The sequence below is a fragment of the Cygnus olor genome, chromosome 2 (assembly GCF_009769625.2).
Source record: "Cygnus olor isolate bCygOlo1 chromosome 2, bCygOlo1.pri.v2, whole genome shotgun sequence".
NCBI classification, from domain to species: domain Eukaryota; kingdom Metazoa; phylum Chordata; class Aves; order Anseriformes; family Anatidae; genus Cygnus; species Cygnus olor.
The window spans coordinates 32199496-32227241 of record NC_049170.1 but is presented as its reverse complement, the minus strand read 5'-3'; the positions used below and the strand labels follow the sequence as shown (position 1 = coordinate 32227241).

General features: G+C 36.8%; 1 protein-coding gene across 8 annotated transcripts in view; it reads right to left on the bottom strand.

Moving 5' to 3' along the window:
• HDAC9 (histone deacetylase 9) overlaps positions 1–27746 on the bottom strand; it is a 480477-nt gene that overhangs the window by 400491 nt on the left and 52240 nt on the right. The window contains exon 1 of one of the 8 annotated variants that reach the window (XM_040545936.1): positions 6185–6227. The exons of 6 other annotated variants lie outside the window; for them this stretch is intronic. In XM_040545936.1, the coding sequence (XP_040401870.1) occupies positions 6185–6221 (37 nt within the window). In that variant the 5' untranslated portion in view covers positions 6222–6227. Of the gene's footprint in view, positions 1–6184; positions 6228–27746 lie in introns of those variants that run through there. One more of the 8 variants, XM_040545948.1, reaches the window with a different exon arrangement.

Sequence of the window (27746 nt, the reverse complement as noted above, 5' to 3'; positions counted from 1 at the left end):
AATTTTCATAAAAATGGGTTAGAAAGAAGATAACTTTCGGGGAGAGTATAGTGCTGTACTTTGGACTTGAAAATAGAGCCAAAGTAGCTCCCTGAACTAGGTGAGATTTAGAAAGGCCCAAGGGAAAGTTGCAGCTTTACCACCCAAGAAAGCAGCTTAGTCATGCATTGTATATAAATAAACTGCTGAAAACTCTGATTCGCAAAAATGAAAGATATTTCTTGGGTTTTTAATTGTTTGGAGGTTTTGTCTCATTAAAAAATAAAGAAAAAATTGGATAAGAAATAGCGTGTCGAGGTAATTTACTGCATCTCACAGAAAATGTAATAAAATACTATACTTACATGCATATAGTCTGCATCCCTGTTATGGTAATTCTTTGCAAATAGGACAGTAGATAGCCAAGATCCTGATATAATCCCATAAAACCAAAGCGAGTCTAGAATGCTGTCATGCAGATGGAACAGATTATCACAGTGAAGAGCACTGGAAGCAAGAGAAAATGAGTGGATCCTACCTACATACACAACACAACATCGCCGTCCAAGTACAGGCTTGGTTTATTTTCCTCAAATACATAACCTGCAGGCTATACATGACTTTCGGTTATGTGTTTAAGAATCAAGCATTAATAACAGAAAATGTCATTTTTAAGCCTGAATCAGGTTCTAGAACAATTCTGTATCTCCCCCATGTAATTAACTTATTGTGAATCAATTCAAAGCACTAGAGATGCTTTTGTGAAATAGTATATTTCCACACATTTGTTCTGGTCTACAAATATGTGTTCAAGCATGATAAATACCCTACGTTAATTAGCAAATAATTAATTTAAGGTATAACACTCCCCAGCTGACATACTCCAAGTTTTGCCATGCCTTCATGGAAAATAAAGCAGTTCTCCTAATTCTATCTCCACACTAGGTATGTAAGAAAGATGTGCATGACATAAGAGAGAAAATGGTTTGGTTATAAACAAATATTCACTACGGAAATATTGCATGGCATTTTCAGACAAACATGCCTGAGAAAAAAAAATCATATTCTTCAGAATTTTTGCCGAATTATTATTAAACAAGGTTCAACTGCATGTTGAATTCAGAGTACAAAAAAGGATAAACCCGGTTCTCACAGTCAAGTCTTCTCCACATTCTGGTAAAACAGAGGGGGAAAAATACAAGAAAAAACTTCATCTGTCAGTCAAAAATTCAACTGGCATAACTTTACTCCCACTTTGCTACATATTTTCATATAGAAGTTCATCCTTCCAAGTTATCATGTTAGTAATCTTGCTAGAATATTGGCAAACAGAAATCTGTAAGTTAAAAAGTAAACTAATAATAAAGTCATGATCTCTAAAACATGCTTATGACCTCACATCTTAAAATTCAGAAGATTTCTTAAATGATGGGGTCACCTGCCTAAAATAATCTGTTTCTTTTCTTCACCTTCTCCCTGTGAAGGCATCCACAAAAGGAGGTGGAATCATAATACCAAAGATGAAACGAATAATGCTGATCACTGTTACTCAACGAACTGTACTATTTATCTTCTCAGTTATTATTTTCTACTGTATTAAAACAATGTATTAAGTCCTGCAATCTTTGCCTTGATAGTACAAAATGTGTAGAATTTTCAAATAGATCCTGTAAGAAACAGAAGAAACCTCGTGAATCATACAATCTCTTAAATAAACAGCAGCAGTACAATTTCTTACATGACAAAGACTTGACAGACTCTAAAAAGTTAAAGAAAATCTACAATTACCAGGATTACAAACTATAGAATCATCAGCAGCAGGATTGTTTTCATTAATGAAGCCAAAATTAATCATAAAAGAAATAGGAGAGCTCTAGTAACAGCCTTGGTTAAGAGTATCAAATTAATAAGCATAATTTTTAAAAAAGTAACAGCACTAAGGAGAGGTCAGAGTGATAACAATTATCAGCATCTGTTATTTCATATTTGCTATATCAAATCCAACTGTAAATATGGAGCTTTTTACGCTTTCTCACCGAGTTGTATACTCTCCTGCTTCCTCTACTTTCAAACAGATTGCAATTACGCCTCCTACCAGAATATTTGACAAAAGTTATGATTAAGAATAAAAATGACTTAACATTTATGACACAAGAGACATCATTCTAAACAGAAGCTCAATTAGTACAAATGTTTTCCAGCCTCCATTAAAATGTTCTCAAGTGGTTACTTGAGGATTTTAACTCTGTTCCTACATAACTTGTTGATACAATTACAGCTATTGCTGTTTCACTTCATCTTCCACCAACACTTGGTAGATAACTGAATCAACAAAATCCTCTGATCAATCATACTATTCAGTGAACTGTATTATTTAAAATTATCTATTAACTCTTAAAACTTGTACTGCCAGACCTGTACTGACATTATCTGAGTTCTAAAGGAAGCAGCTTGGAGAAGCAGAGAAGTTTTGAAATGCTGCTACCTCCTACAAGCTACAGGCCCTCCAAATCTGACTAGTTTGGGCTTCATAACCACAATCTTCCTTTTGGATTTAAAAAAATGTAATTAGAAATATCAAAGCCCACTTTCACTCTAAACATGACTGAAATTACCTTTCTTATCAGCACAGCAGCACTAGTAGTGAAGATTGGAATGCACCATGGAAATGATATAAAATCCTAATCATGGCCCCAGTGCTTCCTGCTCTCCACAGTAACTGCAGATCACAAATACAGTATGGACCTTCTAAATATCTGCGATGGGGAGTGAGACTACAGACACATGAAACAAAGGAATGTGTATTTGCCACAGAGACGTTCAGATGGGTCTCCTACATACCTCATCCTATAAACCGTGAAATTCTGAACAGCTTCATTTCTTTCATATGCTATTAGAAAGAACTGCACAAATTGAGCTGCATTAAAGACCCCACCACCACCATTCCTCCCCACCTACAGAATTATTATGCCATTGAATTTTAGAACCATTATTTAAAGTACCCCAGGTGCCATCCGACTCTAAGGAGTGGTAATATACAGCATGCCATCATAGAACCACTGAATAGCCCAAGTTGGAAGGAACCCACAAGGATCATCAAGTCCAGCTCCTGGCTCCACACAGGAGCACACAAAAATCAAACCATACGTCTGAGAGCATTGTCCAAACCTATTTTGTACTACATTTATTGTTTGAAAAACTAACTGCAAAAGAAGAGGAACTAGAGGAGGAAAATCCTTTACCACCAAGCTGTACCTGGAGACAGGTTTCAAAAAGTGGCTTTCTTGGCTTGAAGGGATTTTCTCCCCTTACCATCCTCAAATATTCAGAGCCCAATGAAGTTCATTCATTTCAGTGGCAGTTCAAAGAATTAATATGAACAATAAGACAAGCACACTTGTTAAGACCATTAATACCACAAATATTGGGATGAATAATATAAGAATTGCTTTCTAGGAAATTTCTGAGATGAAGTGCTGGATCGGCAACACTGGTCTTACACACAGTACAGCTTCAGGGTCCCAGAGGTTACGCTCTGGTAACACAGACAATAAAATATTCAGACTTCTAAGCCACAAAGTCTGTTTCTAAGACCAAAAGAGAGCCTCGGGAACAGCTGTAAGCATGTCTGAATGCCAGAGAGAAGAGGAAAAAATGTTGACAACTCAGTACCTTAAAAAATAAGCAACAGGTCCTCCACACCATTTGGCTAAAATGTTCCGTTTTTAAAAACAATTACTTTTTGCTTCCCATTTCTCAAGAAACTTGGTACTAACAGTATAAAAATTTTCCTCTACATACAGAAGAGCTAGGAACTTATTTTTAGCCTGGTTTCCTACGGAAATGAAACTTATCCGTTAAGCCCTCATCACAATAACTTCTGAATTCACAGAATGATTTCTGCCAAGCCTGACATGGTCCAAAACATATTAGGTTCCCAAAAATGGCAGCTGGGAGAGGAAAGATTTTATTAGTGATCCTTCTGTGGGGTTTACATCAAGGGAGAACAGGCACTTCCCTCGACACGCAGGAAACCAGCCTGCTTCAGCTCTGTCACTTGGGAGTCTAGGTGAAGGGGGAGAGGATCAGGCTGTTTGCTTCATTGGCTTTTGTCTCTAACGAAAGCTGGGATGACCACACATCTCCATAATTCTGGCACAGCGACAAATGGAAGCAGCATTGACCAAGTCCCTCGCTTTGTGTATCTTGTCATAGGTGCACCAAAACTCTAAAGGACAGTGCAGATTTGCTGAGGGTTTGGCATCGAACACTGCAAACTCTTAGGTGCCAAAAATTTGTTAAGGATGTGAATGAAGGAAAGTTGAAGAATTGCAGGAGGACCCCACATTGTGGGCAACTGGGGATTAATAATATTGACTTCAGTGTTAAGGCAGAGGGCAATATTTAGGGCTAAGATCTCTGCAAAGTGAGCTTATTTTGTTTGTCACTTCAATAAGAAGGAATGGTTTGCTAGCTGTACTCATTTTGCTCAGATGACCAATATGGGTGGCTTCAAAAATTGACATATGCTGCAGCCATTACTACCCCATAACTTGTATGCTGTTTAGATTTTTTTTCTCTCCTTACAAGAGTTACTGGATGTTTTGCTTATGGCTCTCCAAAAACATTGATATTAACAATAGGTTAGGTGAAAGCTTTTTTATTACAGTAAAGCCATATTCTAGGTCAAGTGTGGCTGGCTAACTCAAGGTTGCTCCTAGCTGAATCTTCAGGAAATGGTCCATCCTTTCCTCCTGTGTCAGATTCAAAGGGAATCACTTCTACTGCTCTACAGCAAGAGAATAGAAATTGAGGTGTAGTAATTTCAAAAATTTATAAACCTCACAAAATTCCCAAAATATTTGGCTTAATCTTTTTGTCTTTCAGAGCAAATATCCAAATGTGATCAGAAAACATAGAAGCTATTTTGAAAGTAACTGTTGCAGAAATTGTAGAGCATTAATGGGAACAGAGAGCTTGCAATAAAGTAATTATTCGTTCAGGTTTTGAATGAAGAACCTAAAAAAATACTGGCACCTTTTAAAACGATGCTTTCCCTAGAAAAAACACCAGTTTTTGTTGTTGTTGTTTGGTTGGTTTATGTTGTTCCGGTTATTTTTGTGGGGTTTTGTTTGTTTGTTTTTTTGTTTTGTTTTTTGATTTATGAGGAGAGGTATATCATCAGAAAGCTGACAATACATTTCACATAAATCTATTGAGTAAATAAATATACTGACAACACAAGCTAGTGCATCCCACTAAATGAACAATGTTATAAAATAGAGTATGAACTATTATGTCCTTCCCTAGTTTTGGGGTATATTTAGACACTTCACAGACACATTACAGATAAGACAAAAAGAAATAACTGTTACAGCTGAAACTCCAGTTACAGCTTTTTGCTCAGTACTGAGAATCCAACCAAATTCCCATTCAGACCAGTAAAAACAGCCTTAACTGTAGTGCTCTTGAGACACCAGGCTTTTACTTCTTACAGTCTGTACCATCGATTGACAATCCTGTGAGCATGGCAAGAGTATAAACAAAATTTATTTCAGCCTTACATATCACATCAGGTTATTTAATATATTTAGAAATAAGACTACCAAACAGCACTTGTTTATTTTAATGTATTATATATATGTGAAATATATATAAATATGCCTAACAGGCACAGTCCAAAAAGAAATATTAGACTACAGCACAGGTGTAGATATTAAGATTTTTAACTATGATAATTATTACTAATAGGACCTGCAACAGAAACCATGAAATAGGAATTCTCCAGCTAACCAAGTAGTAATAGCAACCAGCATACATGACTGCAGCTCACAAAGGACAGCACAGAACAGCATATAGTACTTGAGAGAGACATGGAAGCTCATTTTACAGCTCATTCAAAAAAGTCATTTAAATCACCTTTCTGACCTTACAGGCTTGCATTGTTTTTTTCAACTGTTGTTATTACTTCACTAGTAAGTTTGTAATTTATCAAGGGATACACCCTTCTGACCCTGCATGAAGAAGATCTGCTGTTAAGGCAGGAATGTAACTGCCTAGATTTGTTTACTATGAACAACACCACACTGTACCATATTTTTTATGATTATGGAAAACATAGCAATACATCTTAATTCAGATTTAAATCACTGAGGATCAATTCCAATTCTAGTTTCAGTTTAGATCTTAAAGGAAAGGAACTTACCAGCAAGAGCGTACATTGTCTCATTTTTGTAACTCATGGTGGTTTAGAAAGCTAGCAAGGCTGTTCTAATATTAAAAGCAACAATGAAGGGAAGTGGTTAGTCAACTAACTGGTTCTGTTATTCCCTCCCACTTCTTATAGCAGTACCTAACTATGTGGGCTCATAATTCAGCTTACCATCCCAGTTCCTCCTTTTATTTGTTAAAAAAAAGTCATACCAGTTTTGTAGGATTAGTGCTGTGTTTCAAACCAGATGTAAAGATGTTTAATACTCAGAGCCACAATAAAACACTAGATACAATATCCAAACTTACTTGGGAAAAAAAAGTAAAAAAAATCTTATGTACTTTTTTCTCATTGCTGCTTTGAAATGAAGCTAATAAAACACAGACCATTCTGCATTAGTGGGGATGGAAGAATAAATTAGCTGTATGTATCATTAGTCAAGTTACCCAACAGAATTGATCCAGCTGACTTTGGAGTCTATGGACAGCAATTTTTAATCTAAACTACAAGCCAGAATGTATTACACAACACAGAGTATCATGGCACATTAAGGGAAAAACAAAACAAAACAAAAAACCACCCAGCTCTTGGCACTGTTCCCAAACTCAAAATTAAATGAGAGGGTTCAGATTCAGTTCTGCAAACCTCTTCCTTAGCCAGGCAGGTCAGTGTTCTGCAATAAGACTGACTCTCCCTCAACCTGCAATTAGCACCACTGCATTTACCTTGGGCTCAGCTGCCAGAAGGCATCCAGTGCTCTACATGAGTTCCTGCTGACTCCCACAACTCTCCTCCCCTTTGGGAATCACTTGCCGATTACTCTGATAGCACATCACTGACTGAATTGTACTAGTTAAATTTCAGGTTAGAAAGCACAGACCCATCAACTTCTCAAAAGCAATGCTTCCCCAGAGGAGAAGAGGGTGAGATCCTCCCAGTCTTGTGTTTCAACCACTGCACAGGTGTTTATACACCTGTACATGAAAATCAGATGCTATCTAACAAAATCGTGGTATTTTATAATCACTTCTTACAGGTAAAAGTGACCAAGGGTAACAAGAGACAGAAAACTTAAAAGGGCACCATTACTTTTGAATTAATAAGATGATTTTTGTCTTAAAGCTCCACCTTATATGTATTTTCATGCCTGCACTGTATGCTTCTTCATTCCAGGTAACAATCTGGTTCTTTGGAGTTTATTTCAAATTCCAATTTCATTGCTGAGCCGTGATTTTTTCTAAAATACAAAGCTTAACACCACATGCAAAAGGAGCTCTGAAAGAATTAACACAACCTGTGTCCTGATTTAGTAAGCTCCTTTAAACACTGTGAAAGAATTTCTACTTTTAGCAACAGTATTTGAAAAAAAACAAGACATCTTCCTTTGTTTTTGTGCATTACAATAATGTAAAACAGCTAAACACAAGCTGGTTAAAGCTAAGCCACAGAAATAGCCCTAGTTTATTTTTATATTTTGTGGTCTAGTGTTTTACTCAATGCCTTCCTTCGGCATTTCTAAAGCACATCAAAGATTCAGTGCCGAAACAATCCAGTTTTTCAGGGTTTTGAGTACTTGAGATAAATCACAAGCTAGATCAATGCTCCACCTTTCTCCCCACCACACAACATACCAAAAACCAACACTTGAGCGAAGCCACAAGGACTGCACCCTCTGTGCCTCCCTCCCCCGGCATCAAAGGCACTACCCCAGCCAGCAGCCCACAGAAGCTCTCTGGCTTTTCTAGAGAGAACAACCTCACAAACACCCAGCACAGGCTCCATCATACTTCCCCTGCCTCTCACGTTTCCCTTCTCCCACCCATAGCTAGGGATTGCTCAGCTAGCACACTGGAAAAGCTGCATTTCAAAATGCAAAAATTTTCAGCATGCCCAACAGAAGTGTGTTCTGCACACATCGTTACTCTCTTTCACGGCAGGACACTCACCATAGCGTTTTGGTTTCATCTTGCTAGCAACAGCATTTAGCTGGGTATTGCCAAGCACCATTTCCTGTAGCTTGACAGTCCAAACAACCTTACAATATCTAAGAAATTAATAGAGCTATTTACTTACTAACCAACCTCTGCAGAACCATTTTCCCTCTCCAGAGAGGACAAAGAAGCAGGGTCCGGAGAGACTGAGACTCTCCACAACCTGGAGAAAATGCAACTTGTAGAGGTTATCGGACAGCACTTTGCTCAGGAGGAGTAAGAATGTGGACCAGGTGATGCTACCTGTTCCTGACGCAGTTTCCTGGTATAGTAAGCAAGTATTTCACATTCATAACTGCTAGGGGTCTCCCCTTCTCCCTATTAAAAGACTGTCCCAGAGTTTCATCTTGATGGTAAAAACCATGTATGGCATGTATTTATTCCAACATGGATTCACTCACAGCTGGACTGTTACCATTGTTAACACTAAAGATGTCCTTTGGCTTAAGCACAGCTTCTCTCTCCCTTCTAATGGCTGCACTGATGCAAAGAAATCTGAGCCTGATAGATTCAGAGCAGTTTTGCGGGCTTTCCACCACATTCATTCAGGGAAACTGAGGGTGGGTTGCTGCGTCTTTAGCCACATGCCAAGAAAACGTCTTCTCTTAAGGCTTTTTAAATATTCCTTTTCACTTCTGAAATAATTACTACCCTGGCTCATCCAAAATCAAAGTTATTTACATATTTTTAGCATCTACTGCAATATCCATGTGTCGTACATGTTCTGCAAAATGATCATTAACACGCAATCAATTTTCTCCTTTACTCCCTCAGATATACATTTTTTTTGCCTGTCCACTGAAGAGGAGAATTAACCTCTCTCTTCACTTTACAGGATTTCTGTCAAGCTACTTCTTTAAAATATACAAATACGTATATTTGAATTTCTTAAGTTACTGAATGCAAGTAACTCCTAATACAGGAGATTTTCACATCAACATTTAAAAGTACACTAAATACAAACGACACATTATTTATGTTATTCCAATAGATAATTATTTTTTCCTTTTATCTCCTCTACCCAGGATGTATTGCCTTATTTTCCAAGTGTTTGTCACGCCTACTGCACAGACACTTGTCTTCAAGACAAATACTCTACCAGTGGTGCTTCATTTACCTCAAAGGCTTAAAACAACAACAAAAATAAATAAATAAACAAACCACACATTGTGGAAGGTGACAGCTGCACAACATGATATATAAAATATAGTTTAAAAAAAAAAGGAACATTACTGAGTGGTGGACAGCTATGCTAACAGCACAGCCCCAAGAATTCTATACTTGGATTTTCTGCTACTGGTTAACTCATGGTACAATGCTACTACTAACATTATAATATGAAAAGGGGTTATTGACTTCAAATAGTGCCAGATCATCTAGGCATCTTTCCATTTTTCCCTGGATTTCTACCTGTACATGATCCAGAAATTTTAATTGTAATGAGTGATAAAGTAGTCTGTAGTAAAATCTAGAACAGAATTCAGATTACCCAGAGGATAAAACCCCTAGCTGGAGCATATATGTACTCCTTTACTGACTTCAATCAAACTGTGCTCATTCAGCCTTATCAATGAGGGAAAGGGAAGATGACTGCATATAGGTCTTTCATCTACTCCATAGTCAGTGTAATATTTGGTAGCTTTCAGAATATTAATACACCTCATTTAAATCAAAATAGTATAGGTGGAGTAGAATAGAATAGAACAGTCCCATTGGAAGGGACCTTCAGAGATCATCTAGTCCAACTGCCTGACCACTTCAGGGCTAACCACAAGTTAAAGCACATTTTTGAAGGCATTGTCCAAATGCCTCTTAAACACTGACTGGCAAGGGACATCAACCACCTCTCTAGAAAGCCTGTTCCGCTGTTTGGCCACCCTCACGGTAAAGTTTTTTTTCCTAAACTGTCCATTACTTCTGAATTTACATTTTTTCCATCTAAGCTTTTGCATAAAGCCCCCCCTCATCTCCCATGGCAGGCAGCTAGGACTAGAGGTTTAAAGGTCCCTTCCAATCCAAACCATTGTGATTCAGTGATGATTGCCTACCTGCCTTATCACTACCTGCACACTTTTAAGAGATGCTTTCAAACAGGTCTATTCAAACAGTCAACATTCCTGTAAACACAAAAGGGCAACTGTGGTTTATGTATGCTAACTATACCCCAAAACAACAAAACTACCTTAAAATTGCCCCCCCAAAAGTAGCTATCAGATTCTCTCTGTAGTTACTAAATCAATAGATTGTCTTTCAAATCTACATGAAAAGCTTTCAGCACTTTTCCTGAAGATACACAAATCTGGGGTCTTTGGAACTCATAGAGAAGCAAAGCTGGCAATCCTATTAGTATGCCCTGCACACAACTCCTCTCTGTATCTGCTTCTGCCTTTCTACAGATTATGAGAATCACAGCACAAGATAAAGCAGTTGCTTAAATCACAAGAACAGAGCTAAATTACTAATGCTATGTATGGATTGCATCACGTGAAGTGGATACTCTCTTCTCTAGAAAAATCAATAGAAAAATCCTTTCACTATCTGCTGAAATCTCATTATTCACTTGCAAACTAGCTTATTGAGTAAGCTTTAAAATAGATAGAAATTATTCTACTGGAGGTAGCACAGTAGCATACAGCTTTCTTCATTAGTTGCAATATATATATACATATAGCTAATATATATGCCACATGGTAAACATGCCATACATACATAGGGCACATTACACATTTTGGTGTAGTTAACTATGGTGTCTACTACTACATCCATTCCACTTCTAAATGTGCAAACACTGCTGTGCTTGCTCACGTTTCTACTACATTAACACCACCGCAATACCAAAAATAGCTATTTTTTTCATTTTGAAAAGCACATTATAAAATAGGAAAAGTTGTTTTACATATTTAATATCTATTTGTCTTCCAGTGTAACTGTTAACTATGTAAATATCAAGCCATTTCCTAAAAAATCATCCTTGCTCTCTTAAGAAATCATTACAGTTCTCCTTCCCATTTAAATTAAAACAAATAAAGATATCTAAACTGTTCCAATCCCCATTTAGACCAACTGTTATACATTGCTGAAATTCCTTGAGGAAGTGCAACTTTTACAAATTTGGACAGCTTGTTTCATTTCCCTAAGCTGTTTCTTTATAATATGTTTGCTGAAAGGGTGGGGAGAAAAGAGAGTAGGAAAAATAAAAGCAGATTCTACAAAAAGGTGTCCATGGGGACAAAACAGAAACGTTGTTATTTTTAAAAGTGACCTTTTACTACTAAACAAAGTTACAGTCAATTCAACAGACTGGAAAAGGGTCCTAATTCAGTTTCACAATGTCACTGTTGCACATCACAATGTGCGTGATGCATGCTATGATGTAGCGCTCAGACAGTCACAGAACTTTGTATTCTAGGAAAGTTCTGGGGGGTTAAAAACAAACAAACAAACAACAGAAAAACCCACTAGTCTTCCTATTCCCAAGGTCCAGGCAGCACTGCATGCAGTAGCTCTTCTTAAAATTGAGAACTCCTTCAGAGGAAACCTCCAGAATTATTGATGTTACAGCTGAATCAACCCCAGCTGCACTTTTCAGGACTACCTTGAGGCTTCTCTAACATCCAAATAATCCTAGGCTTTCTCCTACAAGGAGACTAAATAAGCACTAGATTAGATGAAAACCTTCTTTGTTCTGTTTCACATTACTCAAGTAGAAAATTTAGTTTAGAAAAATAACAGTGTATTTTTGGAGTGTAGAAGACAAACCTAACTTGTGTCTTGATCATGTAAGGATGGGCCCCTCAAGCTGTTCCAGGATGGAGTTGCTCCAAAATGGTTGATTGCTGCCCCCTCAATGAGTGATAGTCACAAACAAGTGTCTCTCTACCTTCTTATGTTGTTTATGTTCCACTGCCAGAAGAAGAGACATATTTTGTAGGTATTTGTTCTTATATCACACATTCTTACTACGTGATAAGACTCCAAGGATGCCAGAACTTCTAAATCTATTTTAGAACAAGTTAATTTTCTGAGATATTGTGTTCTCTTATGATCCAACTCCCCGTTACCTTTGATAATACAATCAGGGCCATTCTCCACAGTAGGTCTTAAAAAGAATAATAGGAGATGACCAAAGCAACATACGTCAAGCTATCACAAAGAATTACATGTTTGAGGGAAAACTTTTGAAGGGAGGTAACTACTCGTGTTAAAACGTACCATTTTCAGAAACTGAGGTTCTTACCTATCAAAACACATAGAATTAAGCACCTTATGCACAAGGCCAAATCACTGATAACAAAAGCATAACGGTTTTCTATTTAATATGCAGTGATGTTTCATTTGCCAAATGCTTATGCAATGCAAAATCATCCATTTTACATCTGTGCAGAGTTATTTGAGTGTGAAATGGTCATACCACCCTTTGTAACATTTCTATTAAGAGCTCTGATCTACTAGATGCTTGCACGCACTCAACTTCGTAATACATTCTAGACGCTTCCTTTATTCTCAGTGTGAAAGAAGACAAATCAAGCATTAAAGGCTGTTTATGATCCCATAGCTAAAAATGACCATCACAGGATGCTAAGAGTGAAACAACTTTAAGCAAGATTAGATCAGACAGGATGAGATCTTTTGCCCTCTTCTTCTGCACATTTCAGAGTATGCAGCAAATCTGGAAATAAGCCAAAATACTAGAATGTACAAGTTAAATGGGATATAATTTCTCAGTTGAGACTACACCATTTAAGCTGTGTCAAAAATATTCAAATTGGCTTCTGGGACCTTTTAAAAGTTTCCTTTAATTTCTAGATGACAAACTGAAAATATGAAAAACGGCATAAAACATGTTACAGAGCTGGTATACAACATAGCTGCAGCAGTACTTCAAAAAACTCAAAGTGATTTTTTGTATTCACCTTTAGTTGCTGTTAAGGTTTCAGTTTTTGGTATACTTATTCCAGATACACCACTCCAGTGCTTTTAAGAACCTAAAAATAGGTCCTCAAAATGTGAGTCACAAAACCAAGAAAAATAAAATAAAATAAAAATCCCTGGTCAGTTTGGAGAGCATTGACCTGGTACATCTGGAAAATCGACATTCACAGGAGGAAAAAGCGGTACTGAGGATAACAGACTCCAAGTCTGTTATTTCAGTGTGGGTGGGGAGGGAGATAAAGGACAAGTGTTGCTGCACAGATTCTACAACTACTCTTCCCCATGTTTTTAACATATGGCATGGATGCACAAAGCTCCAAATGAGGAGCGTTTTGGATGGAGCTTTTCTTAAATCACAAGAATAAACAAGTAAAATAGAGTACTAGCAATATCTCTATAGAGGAAACACCATGGAAAACACTTTGCTCCCCCCCCCCCCAATCAAAGAAAAGGATTTTTCACCTTCTCTCCAAATGGTCAGAGAGCATACTCCTATGGCTCATTTTAGCCAAGTGTTCAATAGGACAACTCCATAACTGTCCAGATTTCTCAGCTGGCTGGGGCAGATAGTGATATTTTTGTGTTCTCCTTCCTTTTTGCCAATAATTTGCTTATTTTTAAGTTCCCAGACTGCATCTGAACTCTGTATTAGGCTGAGGTCCAGACATCCATCAGCTACTCCTCTGCACACTGATTTTCACAGGAAATAAAACTGAGTATGCAGCCCAGCCAGGAACTGTAGCACGTACCACAAGCACCTACGGAACAGATCCTGTATATAAAGAAAAATCGCTAAGTTTTTATTCATTTACCTACTTATTTTACTTAATCTTTTACAATTTGAAGACAACTCCAGCAACCAAACAGACACTTCTGCATTAGAGTGTTAACAGCATAAAGACCACCTTACCTCCCATGCTTCCCTTTTTTGGCTCTACTTTAGCTGCAGAGATCACTACGGGCTCCTAGGAAACTGGCCTCTCTTTTTCAGGGAATTGTAAATGCAAGAGCTAAAGTTACTATATTTACTCGTCTCTCATACTTTCAGCATTACAGAGAAAACATCTGAAAAAACAGAAGAGGAAAATCCCTTACAGATTCTTTTCCTCTTCTTTTCTCCCAGTTTCTCTGTAATTTTCTGTGTCACAGTTGGAATTTTCCTCTACTCCTTGTTTCTCCTCAGCAACACAGGTAGTTTATACAGATACTAATCAGATCAGGCTGATTACTAAGAGAGAGAGAGGATAAGTTTGAAAACAAATTTTAAACTATTCAGAGATGATATGCCTAATGCCAGCTGAATTCTTTAACCTCTCCTTGGCTTTTTCTCCTAAATCCTGTACTGTTCTTTGCATTTCTTCCTCTTCTGAAAGAGAAGTACTGCACAAATCCATCTTGCTTATGGATGGCAAATGACAGCAAGTTGGCATGTAAAATTTTTGAAGCGTAAGTGGATCAGAAAAGAAGAAAAAAATTTAGTGACAAATCAACGAGAACTGATTTTTGATTTGCAGAGACTCATAAGGTCTAATACTTTCAAACTTACCTCCTGCAAAGTAAAATTTTAACAATAAAGATTATATTGTACATAATCACTCTCCAGCTTTCAAAAGAGCTTTACACTGACCACACAGAACTTGATGAACAGGGTGGCTCTATACAGATTTTATTTGGCAGTGCTTTAGGTTCTAGTTTTCCAAATCTAATTGCAACTTAATCTAATCTCTTGTCCTGTTCATCAGTAGGATTTTTATGTATGCCAATCTCTAATCATTTAAGGAGAAACTAGGAAAAATAAAAAACATTCAAAAGGAGCAATTTTGACTGTCAACTTGCACTGTGTTCATTTTTTTTTTTTTGTAGAGAAACTAATCTCTTCCATGAAATAAAGTGACTTCTATGGAGGAAAATTTTAATCCTCAGAGCAGTACCTCAAAGCTTGTTTTTTTTCCACATCTTAAAAAAAAAGAATCTATTCTGCAATTATCTGTGGAAGCATGGAGAATTTTGCACTATATTTTACAAGCTGAAGTTGTTTTCCTGTGTCTAAGCACATATATATAAATGCCTTCTCAAGTAACCTGCGAGTCTGATCCAATGTTTTTTTCATTTTGGATTCTAACAGGAGATAGCTCCATTTGGCTGTCAGTGTCTTTAAACAGTAAGCAAATAGTATGGTTCTACAATGTACCTTTCCTGTAAGTAAAAAAAAAAAAAAAAACAAAAAACAAAAAACACATGCAATTATTGCTGTACGGTACCCTGTATATCAGTGTGCAGTCTAATATAAGAAGTACCTATTATCTGTACTGTTACAGACTACAAAATGTGCACCTTTAAGGCAGTGCAGCAATTTATCAATGATGATGCTTCTTTAAATAACTATGATAGAAGAACGAGCATTAAACAACTTCTAATGACTGTATCTACAGAAGACTGTGTGGCACTAAGCCACAGATCTTTCTCATCTGAAATTTATATTTAGATCCATAATTTCTTTTATCTGTATACCAATTTCTCATTGTTATAGAGCATATGCTCTTCCTCAAAATAACTTGCTATTTTTGTACTATTACTCAGCCGCATACTTCCACAAAGCTGCAAGTGTTACTTCAGATAAACTTAGAGGCTTTTTGGCCAGTTTCCATGTTACTTTAATGACAGAAGAAGAGTACCTAATGAAGCATGCTCCTGTACCCCACCACCAGACTTCAGTTTACTTTGAGTGAGGGCACCAAAACCAGCTTTTTAATCAGTCCCCAGTCAAATGTGGGGGGACAGGTGGGAGGAAAAAGGACAAAGTTTTACACATTTTCCCTCTGGTCGATGTCTGTCAAGCAGGAATGGTATCATATCCTATCTCCTAGTAACTCTAATTACTTTTTCTGCTATTGTAAATGTTTCTGAATGGAAAACAGTAGTGTCCCAAATTGTAAGATTACCTCATTAAAGGGTGGATGAAAAAGAATGCTAAACATCCACAAGATCTAAAAAACATTCACAAATCTGGTAAGCATTTTTCTAAATCTTTGATCCCATCATACTCAGTGACAGCAAGTTAAACTTCTCATGTTTGAGGCAAATTCAAAGACTGCATAACATCTGAACAGCAATTAGTGAGGCAATGGTAATTTGAAATCCCTACTACTTACTTACTCTTTTTTCCTACAGGATTTGAAAAATAACTTGACAGTCTCCCTCTCCATTTTTAATCATCGCAATAATTTTGAATTTGTACAGATACGAAAAAATAAGAATTTCACATAACACAACTAGCTAAAGTATAATACTGTTTTCCATTCTAGATATGCACACATTGCTTACCAACTAAGTGCTTTCTTGTCTATTTAGAGAACATTGTGTGGAACTTAATCATATGAAGCAAAAAGTATCACTTGTTCAACCACATAGTTTGTGCATGTTCTACCCAATACTAATAAAGTCTATAGAACAAGAAATTTATTACACAGACATGTAAATATCTTCTAATCTAAAGTGTGTGTGTATATATATATATGAGAAAACTAATTGTGACAAAGTAATTTTTTTAGTCTAGATTTTATAAGGTTCAGTCTAAAAAGGGCTCACTAAACTGAATAACTGGGCCATTAACCTTCCTCTGAAGCTCCTCTCTGAGCAAGCTTTGTCTTGATAGAGCTTCTACATGTTTTACTGGCCTTCAAAAACCCAGGAATTTTTCATTTGTTTGGGGATGTTCTGAGATGACACACGCTACTTTTAAGAATTCCTCAAAGCTTCAGCAAAAGAGATTTTGGATGCAAGAACTCTGAAAATCGGTTGCAAATGATGTTGCTTCTTCACACGGTGATTGCCTCAAATGCCAGTCGCACAACTCCAGTCCAGCAGAGCCCTTGTTCTTAGGGCAATTTCTGGACATCAAACACGAACAAATAACTTACAAAGCTTTGTGCACTTACCTTCCCTTAAGCGTGTCTTCACATCTTTTAATTTCAATGTTTTTAATCTATTTTCCCCCAGTCCTCAGAGCCAATAATCATTACCCAAGGAAAAGTTATTTACTTAACAAGAATGGAACTATTCTTTCATAGATATATTTCTACTAGCATTGCCCTCTCAATACCACCTACCCCGTACGCTGCTCTCATAGGGTTTTCTGTATTTGCTTAATGACTCCTGCTAAGGACTAGTCCACTCTATGCAACCCACCAGGATGTGAAACACTCCAACAGGGGACATTGGCTCTGCTCATCCAGTGGCACGGAGGGAGCCCCCAGCCACACACTGACCTGTGGTGGTTTCCACTCCTCCACGTTCTCCTCCATTGACGCCACTGTCAAGTAAATTTCTCTGCTTACATAAACTAGCAAAACAAAAGCAAAACATGCAATTGCCATGCTATTTTAGTCATCAGAAACACTCCCCCTTACCACAATAAACTCTACATTTATCCCCATAGTTTATCTGCCTGCGAATCAGATTACTGCCTCACCTCACAACCCAGCTGGATCATTAGCATTTAATAATTGTCATTAACCCACCTGCAGCCACACAGACCCAGCTAGTCTGCAGCATTCTTTGCTGCTCCATACCCCACTACTTCACACTGGAAGCTAGCATGTTCTGTTTCCACAGAAGAGTAATAAAATCACAAACTGAAAACTAAAGCCAGCACTACATGAGGTATTTTTTCTGCTTTAGTACTGTTGGCTACCAGAATGGCTTTTCAATATTAGATGCTAATGGATAGTTATGAAAAACAACTTAACAGCATAGAGTCTTTGCAGGGCATATTCCGGTGAACAACTCTTTTACTAAGCAAAAGGGAACTCGAACAAAAACACAACTAGCACCAAGACAGAAGACCTTTGTCTACATACACCTGAAGCATCTGATAGTCCTACTGTGAATTACTAATATTATATATATATAAGTGTATATATATATAAACAATTTTAACATATAACTACATATATGAACAGCGTAAAGGGCTAATATTCAGTTATTTTAACTATTCATTACTCAAAAGTAATAATGCTAGACATCTAAAAGAGTCTTCAAACTATTTGGTACTGTTTTCACAGTTTCTTCCATTAAGTGATGAAGAGATGGGCTTGTGTTCTAATTTTTTCTTTTTAAACAGGAATGATCTATAAAAATCTTAGTTTAAAAACTGGGAAAACAACAAAGATAACATGCAACAGCAACAATTGTTCGTTAGATGATGTATAAGACCAATATCTTGTCTTTATCAATATTCATAAGCAAATGTCTAGGGAAAAGTAAGAATGGGATGTGTATGATACTCCCCTGGATGCTCTTCCAGACTCCAAATACCTTCTGCTTAAGGAACTTTCTGAGGCTAATATGATCACTGAATATTGAGTAACCATGCATTTCTCACCATGTACTTGTCCAGACTTCACTTCAACACAGATAAATAATTTTAGCTCCAACAATATCCTCAGCAAGGCTTTCCACCACTGTTGCCTATGAAGAATAAATCTGTTTATTTTAAACCTGCCTTCTATCCATTTGATGAAAAGACAGAGAAAACTAACCCATATCAACCTTCTCCCATGCTACCTATGACTTTGACGGCTTATACCAAGTACTACTAAATTCCCTCTTATACAGAAAGCTCTTCCATAACAGATCATTGTCTTTTCATACTTAAATTCTTTCTATCAAATTCTTTTTGAGATGAAAGAAACAAAGCTGCACACTGTACCATGGCCTAGGAAAACCTTAAATTTATATACTGGTATAATAATGTATTCAGGTTTGTATTTTTTATTTCTTTCCTAATAATTCTAAGTACTTAACTCACTTTACTGAATACTACTCATTAGATATTTTCATGGGAATATTAAAATCTCAAGACCTTACTCCTTAGTGATTGCACTATTTTTGGAGCCCAACACATCATACACAATATTACAATAACTGTTCCTCATGTGCATTGATTCCCATCTACCCGTGCTGAATTTTATTTGCTACTTTATTGCTCAAATCCAAAATGTTTTTCTCCAATTCTTTACAACTGTCTCTCATCTTTAATTACTTCACATTACCAGCATAATTTCCTGCTTTAGAGCTCAGCCCCTTCTGGGGTTAATTATAAACTGCTGAACAGCATAGGTCCCAGCTGATATCCCTCCAGAACACCCTTTGTAACCTTTATTTCTGCCCACATCCTACCTTTATCCACTTTCTCACCCTATCCACCTCAGTAGCAAAGAATTTTCCCTCATATACCAGTTCAGGTTGTGTTTCCTTAAAAACCTTTCCTTAAAAACGTCTCTCACAAAAAACTCTTGAAAATCCAAAGAGACCATACTGCCCCAACCCCCCTCACCTACATGACTGTTAAACCCTTCAAAAGGATTTAAGCCTTTATTACAGTGAAGCTCTTTTTCTGCTGTTGTTGTTCCTATGTGCGTCTTTTTTATTCCACTCTTCCTTACAGTCCCTGCTGTCTCGTCCAGGACAGAGAAGACTTTTCTACCGAGTTTTGTAGGATCCATTTCTTCAGTGACCTGAAGATGGACTGGTCTTAGCAAACCATGCTGCTGTGCGTATTTGTGCTAACTGAAAACCTGAAATCTGCCATCTGAAATGTGTTTGGTCAGTACCAAGCTGAAAAGTACCTCAGGAGCTAACTCATACCATGCATTTAAATTATCAGAAAGGACTTCTACATGTATATTTGAATCACTCCATGTTAAATGCCTGAAAATGCCAATGCGTCTCTTATATCTTAAAAAAATAATAATAATAAATAAATAAAAACCACCAAAAACATATTACATTGCTTCCATATATTTTAAAAGAACATATAATTTAAAAGTACTTCAGGAAATTAATATTGCTTATTAAGGAAACCATCTTTCTCACAGTTGTATATTCACAATAAAATAACAGAACTTCTCAACTACAAACAGTTCAGTAGATACTGGAAAGATACTGATTTGAAATGCAAATAAGTATTAGGAGTTTAAATAACACACTTATTGGTAAAATGTGAATATTTTAAGTGAATATTTTTACATCACAAACTAGATACTGTTTTCCACTTACAAGAAAGCTATTTTTTTTCTAAATTCATACTCAGCCTGCTGCTGAATAATCCTGATCACTGTTGTTAGCTTCTGCAAGTCCTGCATTTTTTGTAATTATACCTTCTATCAACAAAGTATGATAGAGAGAGAAAATCCACAATTTTGAGTTGTCATTAGGAATATTATCAAATAATTTAATAAGTAGTTTTATCTCTTCAAGCACCCAGGAGCTGTGCTGAAGGCATGTATAAGAAGTATTTGCATTTCTTTTACCTTTCATTTGTTAACTTTTCCAGTAGATTAGAATACAAGTATACAGGAACTGAAAAATGGAAAACTCAAGACCTATGAAGCCATTTTCAACAAAGTTATTTTAATTTACTCACGACAGAAATGTAAATAAATCTTTTGAACACATACTGAGCACAGAAGATTGGGATGAGACAACTAAAATTATGACTTGGGGGTGGGGGTGAGAGAGGTATCAGTGTGGCAACTTAGGAAAGAGACATCCTAAGGATACAGGGATCAGATAAGCACTGACAAGGGTCAAACTGCCTTTAAGTAGCATCAATAGTTTTCAAACTAATATTAGAAACTCCTGTAAAATGATATGACTCTTTCATCCAAAAGGCCAATATGCAAAAACATAGCATAGTTTTAAAAAATGTAAGAAAGATGAGAACTGCTAGTACGTGTTACTGTTACAAGGCTGAGATGGCCTTGGATCATCACAATTAATGAAATTACCTAGATACCCACCAAAATAAAAATACTGAAAAATTAACTCTAGTATATATAAGAAAAGACCAGGAAAGAGATAATATTCTCCTCTTCCATTTCTGTTACCATCATAAATCCTAAATCCTCAGAGATAAAGAAATAACATGCACTCATTTCTCTTGACATTCTATTATTTAAAAGATTTAACACTAAAAAAAATACGGATAAAATGTTTTTTACATAACTTAACATGTATATTTGAAGAACAGTCACAAAAAAAAAAATCTCAAAATTAGTTTAAAATACAGCTAACCAAAAAAAAAAACAAAATATATTTAAACTGATGGGACAAGTTCCAATAGGGGAAGACTTCTGGACCCTCTTCTACCACATCTGCTAACAAAAGGAATAGTAACGTGGAACACCTACAATAGCTACAGCTTTCTAGGCATGCATAGCATAAACAACTCAAGTAACTGTAAAGCTGACATTCTAGAAGAGGGTTCTTATGTGAATTCTTAAATCTTATACAGATTTTCCAAATCAACTTTAATACAGATTATGAAATTGATCTGTGTTTAGATATCAGGTGGGAGAAAAACAAGAGGGTCCAACCCTGAAGCGGTTCACAAACGTCATGGTTCCAGCCTACCTCTCAAGGACACTCTTCCAAGGAAAGTGCAAATCACTCTAAAGAAACTGGAAAATTACGTTCAGTAAAATCACGTAGGGGATGACCGCGCAATTCAAACGAGGCCCTCTTTCGGTAACGGAAAAGAAGTAGCCAGATCTCACATAGTCCCAATGAAACAAGCACCTCAGGCAAGCCCAAATATTCCCAGGGCTGTGCTAGGTCTATTAAGACAGTGAAGAATGCTTTTTCTCTGAGCACTTCGGTTTGACTTCCTCTCAACAAAACATGGAAAAACTCAGCAGTTCTTAATTGTACTTACAGATTGTTCTGTAATTTATTCAGATTGTGAACTACAAATAACCCACTGAAGTGGCTTGAGCCAATTCTGTAGTCATAGTATGACACAGAGTAATTTTTCTGGTTTCAGTGTGATGTTACTGTGGATTTCCTGAGGCAGTAAGAACCAAACACGGGTGAGTAAATGGTTATGCTTATTGTAACATTGTAAGTTTAAAACAGAAAAAAAAAAAAAAAAACATATACAATAGCAATTCTTTGAAATTTCATCTTAAATGAAGAAGACTTTCTGAGGAACATGAAAATGCATTAAAACAATCCAGATTTCCTTTTAAAGAAGAGTGGTTAGACCAACTAAACTCTATTATGGATACTCTTTCAGGATTAAATTAATTCCATGTAGCTTAGTTCACATCCAAAATAAATTAAGATAAATTAAATTATGGAACTGTAATTTTAAATGCATGCTGAACAAGGTTTTAATACAATTTAACTATCCACTTCGATTTATAATTCTAGTTACTGTAGATTATTTTTTTTGAGTGTCCTTGTGTAAACAAGCCCAAAGATCTCAGAAACGGTATGCAGAAAAGCCTGGGTAGTTTTAAGAGCATACACTACAGTTATGTAAGACCCCTTATAAAAAGCATTAGCCTTTACAGCTTTCTCATTTTTTTCTATTTTAAAAAGAGGCATTTGCATTTAAATTATTAGGTTTGGAATAAAGAATTTCTCCTTTCTGGTGGTGGTGTTAAAAGAAGGACAAAGCTGTATTTTTAGACTAACACTAAAAGTAATCTCAGAGGGAGATTTCCAGCTAAATCTGGAAACAATCATAATAACCATATAAATTTATTTTTATATAGGAAATTAATTTAGCATTTTCCAAAACAACATATTTTTTTTTCCCTTAAAATCTGAAATGAAGTAACGCAAAAGTACACACAGTGAAATCTGTGGTCACTTTGCTATTTTCATTGTTTAACCACCTTCTTCTTATCTATATACAGGCATAAACCCATCCTAAACATAAGAAAGCAATATGTGAGATTTGGTTTCATGTACAAACTCAGGTAAGTAAAATAGTCTAAAATTACCCATTGCTTACAGGAAATGCCAAGCCTATGTCGCTTATAATAATTCTCAGGCCGTGCACTGCAACTAGGAAGGAAGAAACGAATTCTGACCTAAAATGGAGGTCAATGGATATAACCTGGCTGCCGAGGATGCAGCCCAGCCCTTGCAGCCTTCCCTTACTCTGCTGAGGCCACGTCTGAAAAACACTAAGGTGAGCGAGGCAGTGTCATGCTGAAAAAATGAAGAAGCCTGAACAGCTAACTCAACACCTGAAGATATTCAGTATGGATTTCCTTACTGAGAAATAATTTCTTAAATTTGGAAATGAGCTCGTTTAATTCAATTAACAAGAAATCTTGCAAAACCACTAATAAACTAATATTTAAACTATTGGTGTAAGCTGATTGCTGTAACAACCTAGGGTGCATGCCGCTATGCTCAGGGATACAGAAAAACAAGAAAAACACAGCACAGAAAAACAAGCCCTGAACTGAAGACTAGTAAGAGAAAGCAACCTCTCCTACTGCACGGCTTCCTGCTGAAGGCCGCTCAGTCTACATCTTAGCATGGTCAGTGGTAGACCTGGATTTAAACAAAAAACTAAACACATTTCAAACAATTGAGAATCAGTTCAACCAAAAGTTATTTCCAGACTTTAATGAATTCCAGTTGTTTCAGAAAAAAAAAAAAAAAAAGTATGCTAAAAAGATGAGAATGAGTAAATTTTGCATTGCAATGCCTTTTATATGTGGCGTTTGAGAAGAAGGTTAAATGAGTTAACTGAGTTTTTAAAAGTTAGAGTAAAATCAGCAGATCAGAAGTCAATGATTTGCTCTAAATTGGATCAAAGGTTTCCTCTTTCGCTCTTCCCACCGCTAAAAGCAACCAACTCCTACAGAACAGTTTACTGCAAAGTAAGTCTACTGGGACAGCATGCTTCTTTGCTTGTACCCAGTCAGATCTGCTGAACAGCATAGTCAGTGGAAAGCTAATTCTATGTCTAACCTTAACCTTTCCATCAGATAAGTGGGAAAGGGAGTACTAGATATGCAATGTGTTATTTCTCTCCTCTAACAGATTCTTAATAAAGGAAATGCTGAAATCTCAACCTAAGAGCTCAAGGGAACTCATTTCCCCTTCCTCTCTTGCTCTCCTGCTTAGGAGTGGGTCATATTTATCCTATGGTAAATAAGACTGGGAACCATTTCTAGGTCACTGACAAAACACTGAAGTGAGAAAGCCTGGAGCAATCAAATCATCACAGAGCTTTTCCTACAGCTGGGATGATCTAAATCCAGACATTCATCAGTTTAAGATTGCATGTCATGTATACAGCTACTTAAAAATTCATCTGCACAGCTTTATCACTTCTCCTGTCAAAAACTAGTAAATTCCTATAATTTGATTTCAACCTAAAACATCTTAGAACCTGACTGTAAGTGTTACTATTTTAAGATCCACTTGTAAATTGAATTTGCAATCATGTTCAGGCAAGGACAGATTTGCAAGTTCTTAAATCACTATTTGTTTCAGCCAATGATCAAACAGACCAAACAAGTGCAATTAAAAAAAAATGTAAATTAACCTATTTTCAAAGCACTTTTGAAAGTTATTTTCATACTGAAATGTTTCCAAAAAGCTTGTAACCTAAAATTCTGCCTGACATCAATTAGAATAAAAAAATTACAGGCCACACAAAAAATGATTAATCTATTTACCACGGTTCAAAAAAATGACTCATGAGCATGACAGGTGCAAAAGAATTAAATGGCAAGAGTGCCACACTACCAATTTCAGATAGCTTTGCATTGTAGATACATTTAATTATAAATATTTGGGGGGGTTATCTTGCCCAACCATCACTGAGCTAGTTCGAGTTGTTAGTGCTGCCTTCCAAGACAAGCTGGAATTTTTGTGTGGTTTCTCATAGAAGGCTTAAGTTTATGAAATGATGATGATTTGTATGGTAGACACTGAAGTTGAGGGATTCCAGGAGATCAGATGAAGCAGGGAAAGAGAACTTCTTCCTGAATATAAAGAAAAATTTCTGGAGGAAAAAGCATTTTGTTTGGAAAATGTAAATATTTCAAAAAGCATTAAAAAACAAGCTAAAACATCAATAGAGCATCCAGATCTTAAGAAAATCCAGTTATCGTGGAAAAAATAAAAAATTGATGTGAGAAGAATAGGTGGATATTTAATCATTAAATATGACTGCTTCAAGCTAGCTGTAGGTAATTTGTGTCAACTGCCTGAGAAATAGGCATCTTAATCAATCCTGGTTTTCAGAGGCCTTACTTATACCTCAACTCATTTCTGGATCTCTGCACTTTGGGATCTTCTGTCCTCATCTGCTAAAAAAAACCTGATCACTACTTTCTAGCTTTGTACAGCCTGGCTTTTGTTACGACGACTCCCAAAAGAGGCTGCTTCTTGAAATGCATTCTATTTCCTTTGCCCAGGTTTTCATATAAACATAATGTAAGCCTAGTCTGATAAATCCCATGCTGAACAGCAATTTATATGTAGGCTATGCTTCTTCCACATTGCGCTCCCCAGCTGCAGATTAGTAGACCTTGTACACAGAGTTAGGATGCTACAGCAAGGCAAGATATTCACATTCAAGCCCCTCATGCAAAGCAGAATTCCCTCCCCTAGATTGTTCCATGTCAAATAACGCAGTCTTGAGCTTTGGTTTCTCATTTCCTAGACAAGTAACTTGTCCCCCAGAGCAGGCCAGCAAACTGTGGAAACTGGCAAGCCTTGGAATAGGTTTTGATTTATTTATTTTTTTCCATCAGTTAAGCAAAAATGCTAAAATGAACCCTGCCTGAAATAACAGGGGCTGTTCCTTTGACGTACACTTGCCAGGTATCACTATGACACACTTACATTTTGTATAATACTTTACTCCTACAAACTTACACCACGCAAGTCCCACTAATCGTTAGGCCATTGATTTGATTTCAGCCATTCTCCCATTGGTTTCAGTGGGATTGTTCCCAGAGTAAAAGTGCTGTTGTACAAAGATGCACAGTCATAATCTGGTCCCTACCAAATACAGCTGTGAGCAGCTATTGTGCATGCCTTTGAATTTAGCATTATGTAACATTCCTTTGGCTTACCCATGTGGAGAAATATTAAAATAAATTAACATTTTGCTGGTTCTCTAATTGGAAGCGTCTGTTTGAAACAAATATGTTTATCAAACAGTTTGACTGGGAAAATACATTACTGTAGCTGTAGTTACCCAAATTACATGCTGTCTAAAGCAAAAAGGGCAAAAGCCATCTGGCTCATATAACTTACATTTTCTAGACAGCTTGCAGCTGGTTCTGATTAAGCAGCATCTCAGTACTCCCAGCGATCTATTTTTAACTCTGCTAGTTTATTTTTAGGGCTCACACATCCAAGGCACATGGTGTTTACATTAATAAATGAACAACCGCCTACAGTTAAGAAAAGCTTTGTGCAATTCTTGTGGCATAGTCACTGTGCGACATGGGTGGATGATTGAATAAAACATTATGTGCACTAATTAAAGAGACCTTGCTCACCTCTGGGCTCTTTGCAGGACTGCAGAAAGCATCTCTAGAGAGCCTGAATGGCAGGAAGGAGAAGAAGGTGCTAGACAACAGGCTGATTTAATACGGAAGTAACAAGCTCCTAGCATGTCCTAGCAGTAGAGTACATGCATCCTGGTCCAAATGCTCCACAAAAAAAAAACCTTCTTTTCCAATTCAATTCTATAGATTACCTGGACAGCTCAACTCAGTACGTTATGCAGTCACGTGCATTAGGTAGCATACTGTCCCTACCATCTAAGAAAATTAATAGTGGACAGGAAAACAATGCATAATTGTTCCTACTAAAGCCCTGAAACTGTCAGAACAGAGGATGTTGCAAGTCCAAGAAGCACTGGCAGACCTATTTGCAGATTTACATGTATAAACACACATACATACATACACACTTATACATACATACACAGACAAATATATACACAGTTTCTACAGGATTTTTGACTGTAAAATACCAGGTCCTTCCTGTGCTGTCAAACCCTGCCTGTCACTAGGATATTAAATATACACACCAGAAAGGTTCAAGGTAGGACATGGGGAGTTTTGTTTTGTTTTGTTTTGTTTTTAATTCTGTTCTTAACTCCATGGTATAACTACACTACAACATCATAGTTGGGGGGGAAGAGGGAGATCACTATCTATGTAAAGAAATTAAACATAACTAAAACTAAAGCTAATCCACATTGTAATTTTTTAACACTGATTCTGTTTTGCATGCACTTGCAACCTATTTTATTGCCCAGAATACCATGCATAGTACCTGCAGCTTCCTCCACCTCTGATCCCTAACTGCGGGAACATAAGCGGGCAGCTCAAGGTAGCAACGGAAGCTCAGACGGAGTTCTCCCAGAGATGGGCTCTAGACAGAGTTATTCAGAAAGCACTCTCAGTCCAGAAAGTTTAAGGTTTCTGCTGTTTCCAGAAATATTTCCCAGAGGTATGAAAATAAAAAGATAAAGAAAGTAATCCAGGTATCACTTTAGCAAGCAATTAAAGGAATTTGCTCTTCCAGCTTACATCCACTGAGCTACCTCGGCAATATAATGGACTTAGAAACTAATGCTAGCTAAATACCTTCAAATCCCATCAGTGGGAATGGTTTCAGCACCATAAAGTACTGACTAGCTGTAAAGTGCTAGCCAACTTTTAAATGAACCTCCATTTCAGCAGCACAGGCATGCTCAACACCAGAGAATTGTCCAAGTTCCCTCACAACACCCAGGACCGATGGCAAACGGAAGTGAGGCTATTTCCCAGGGAAGTTCTTTAAAAACAACAACA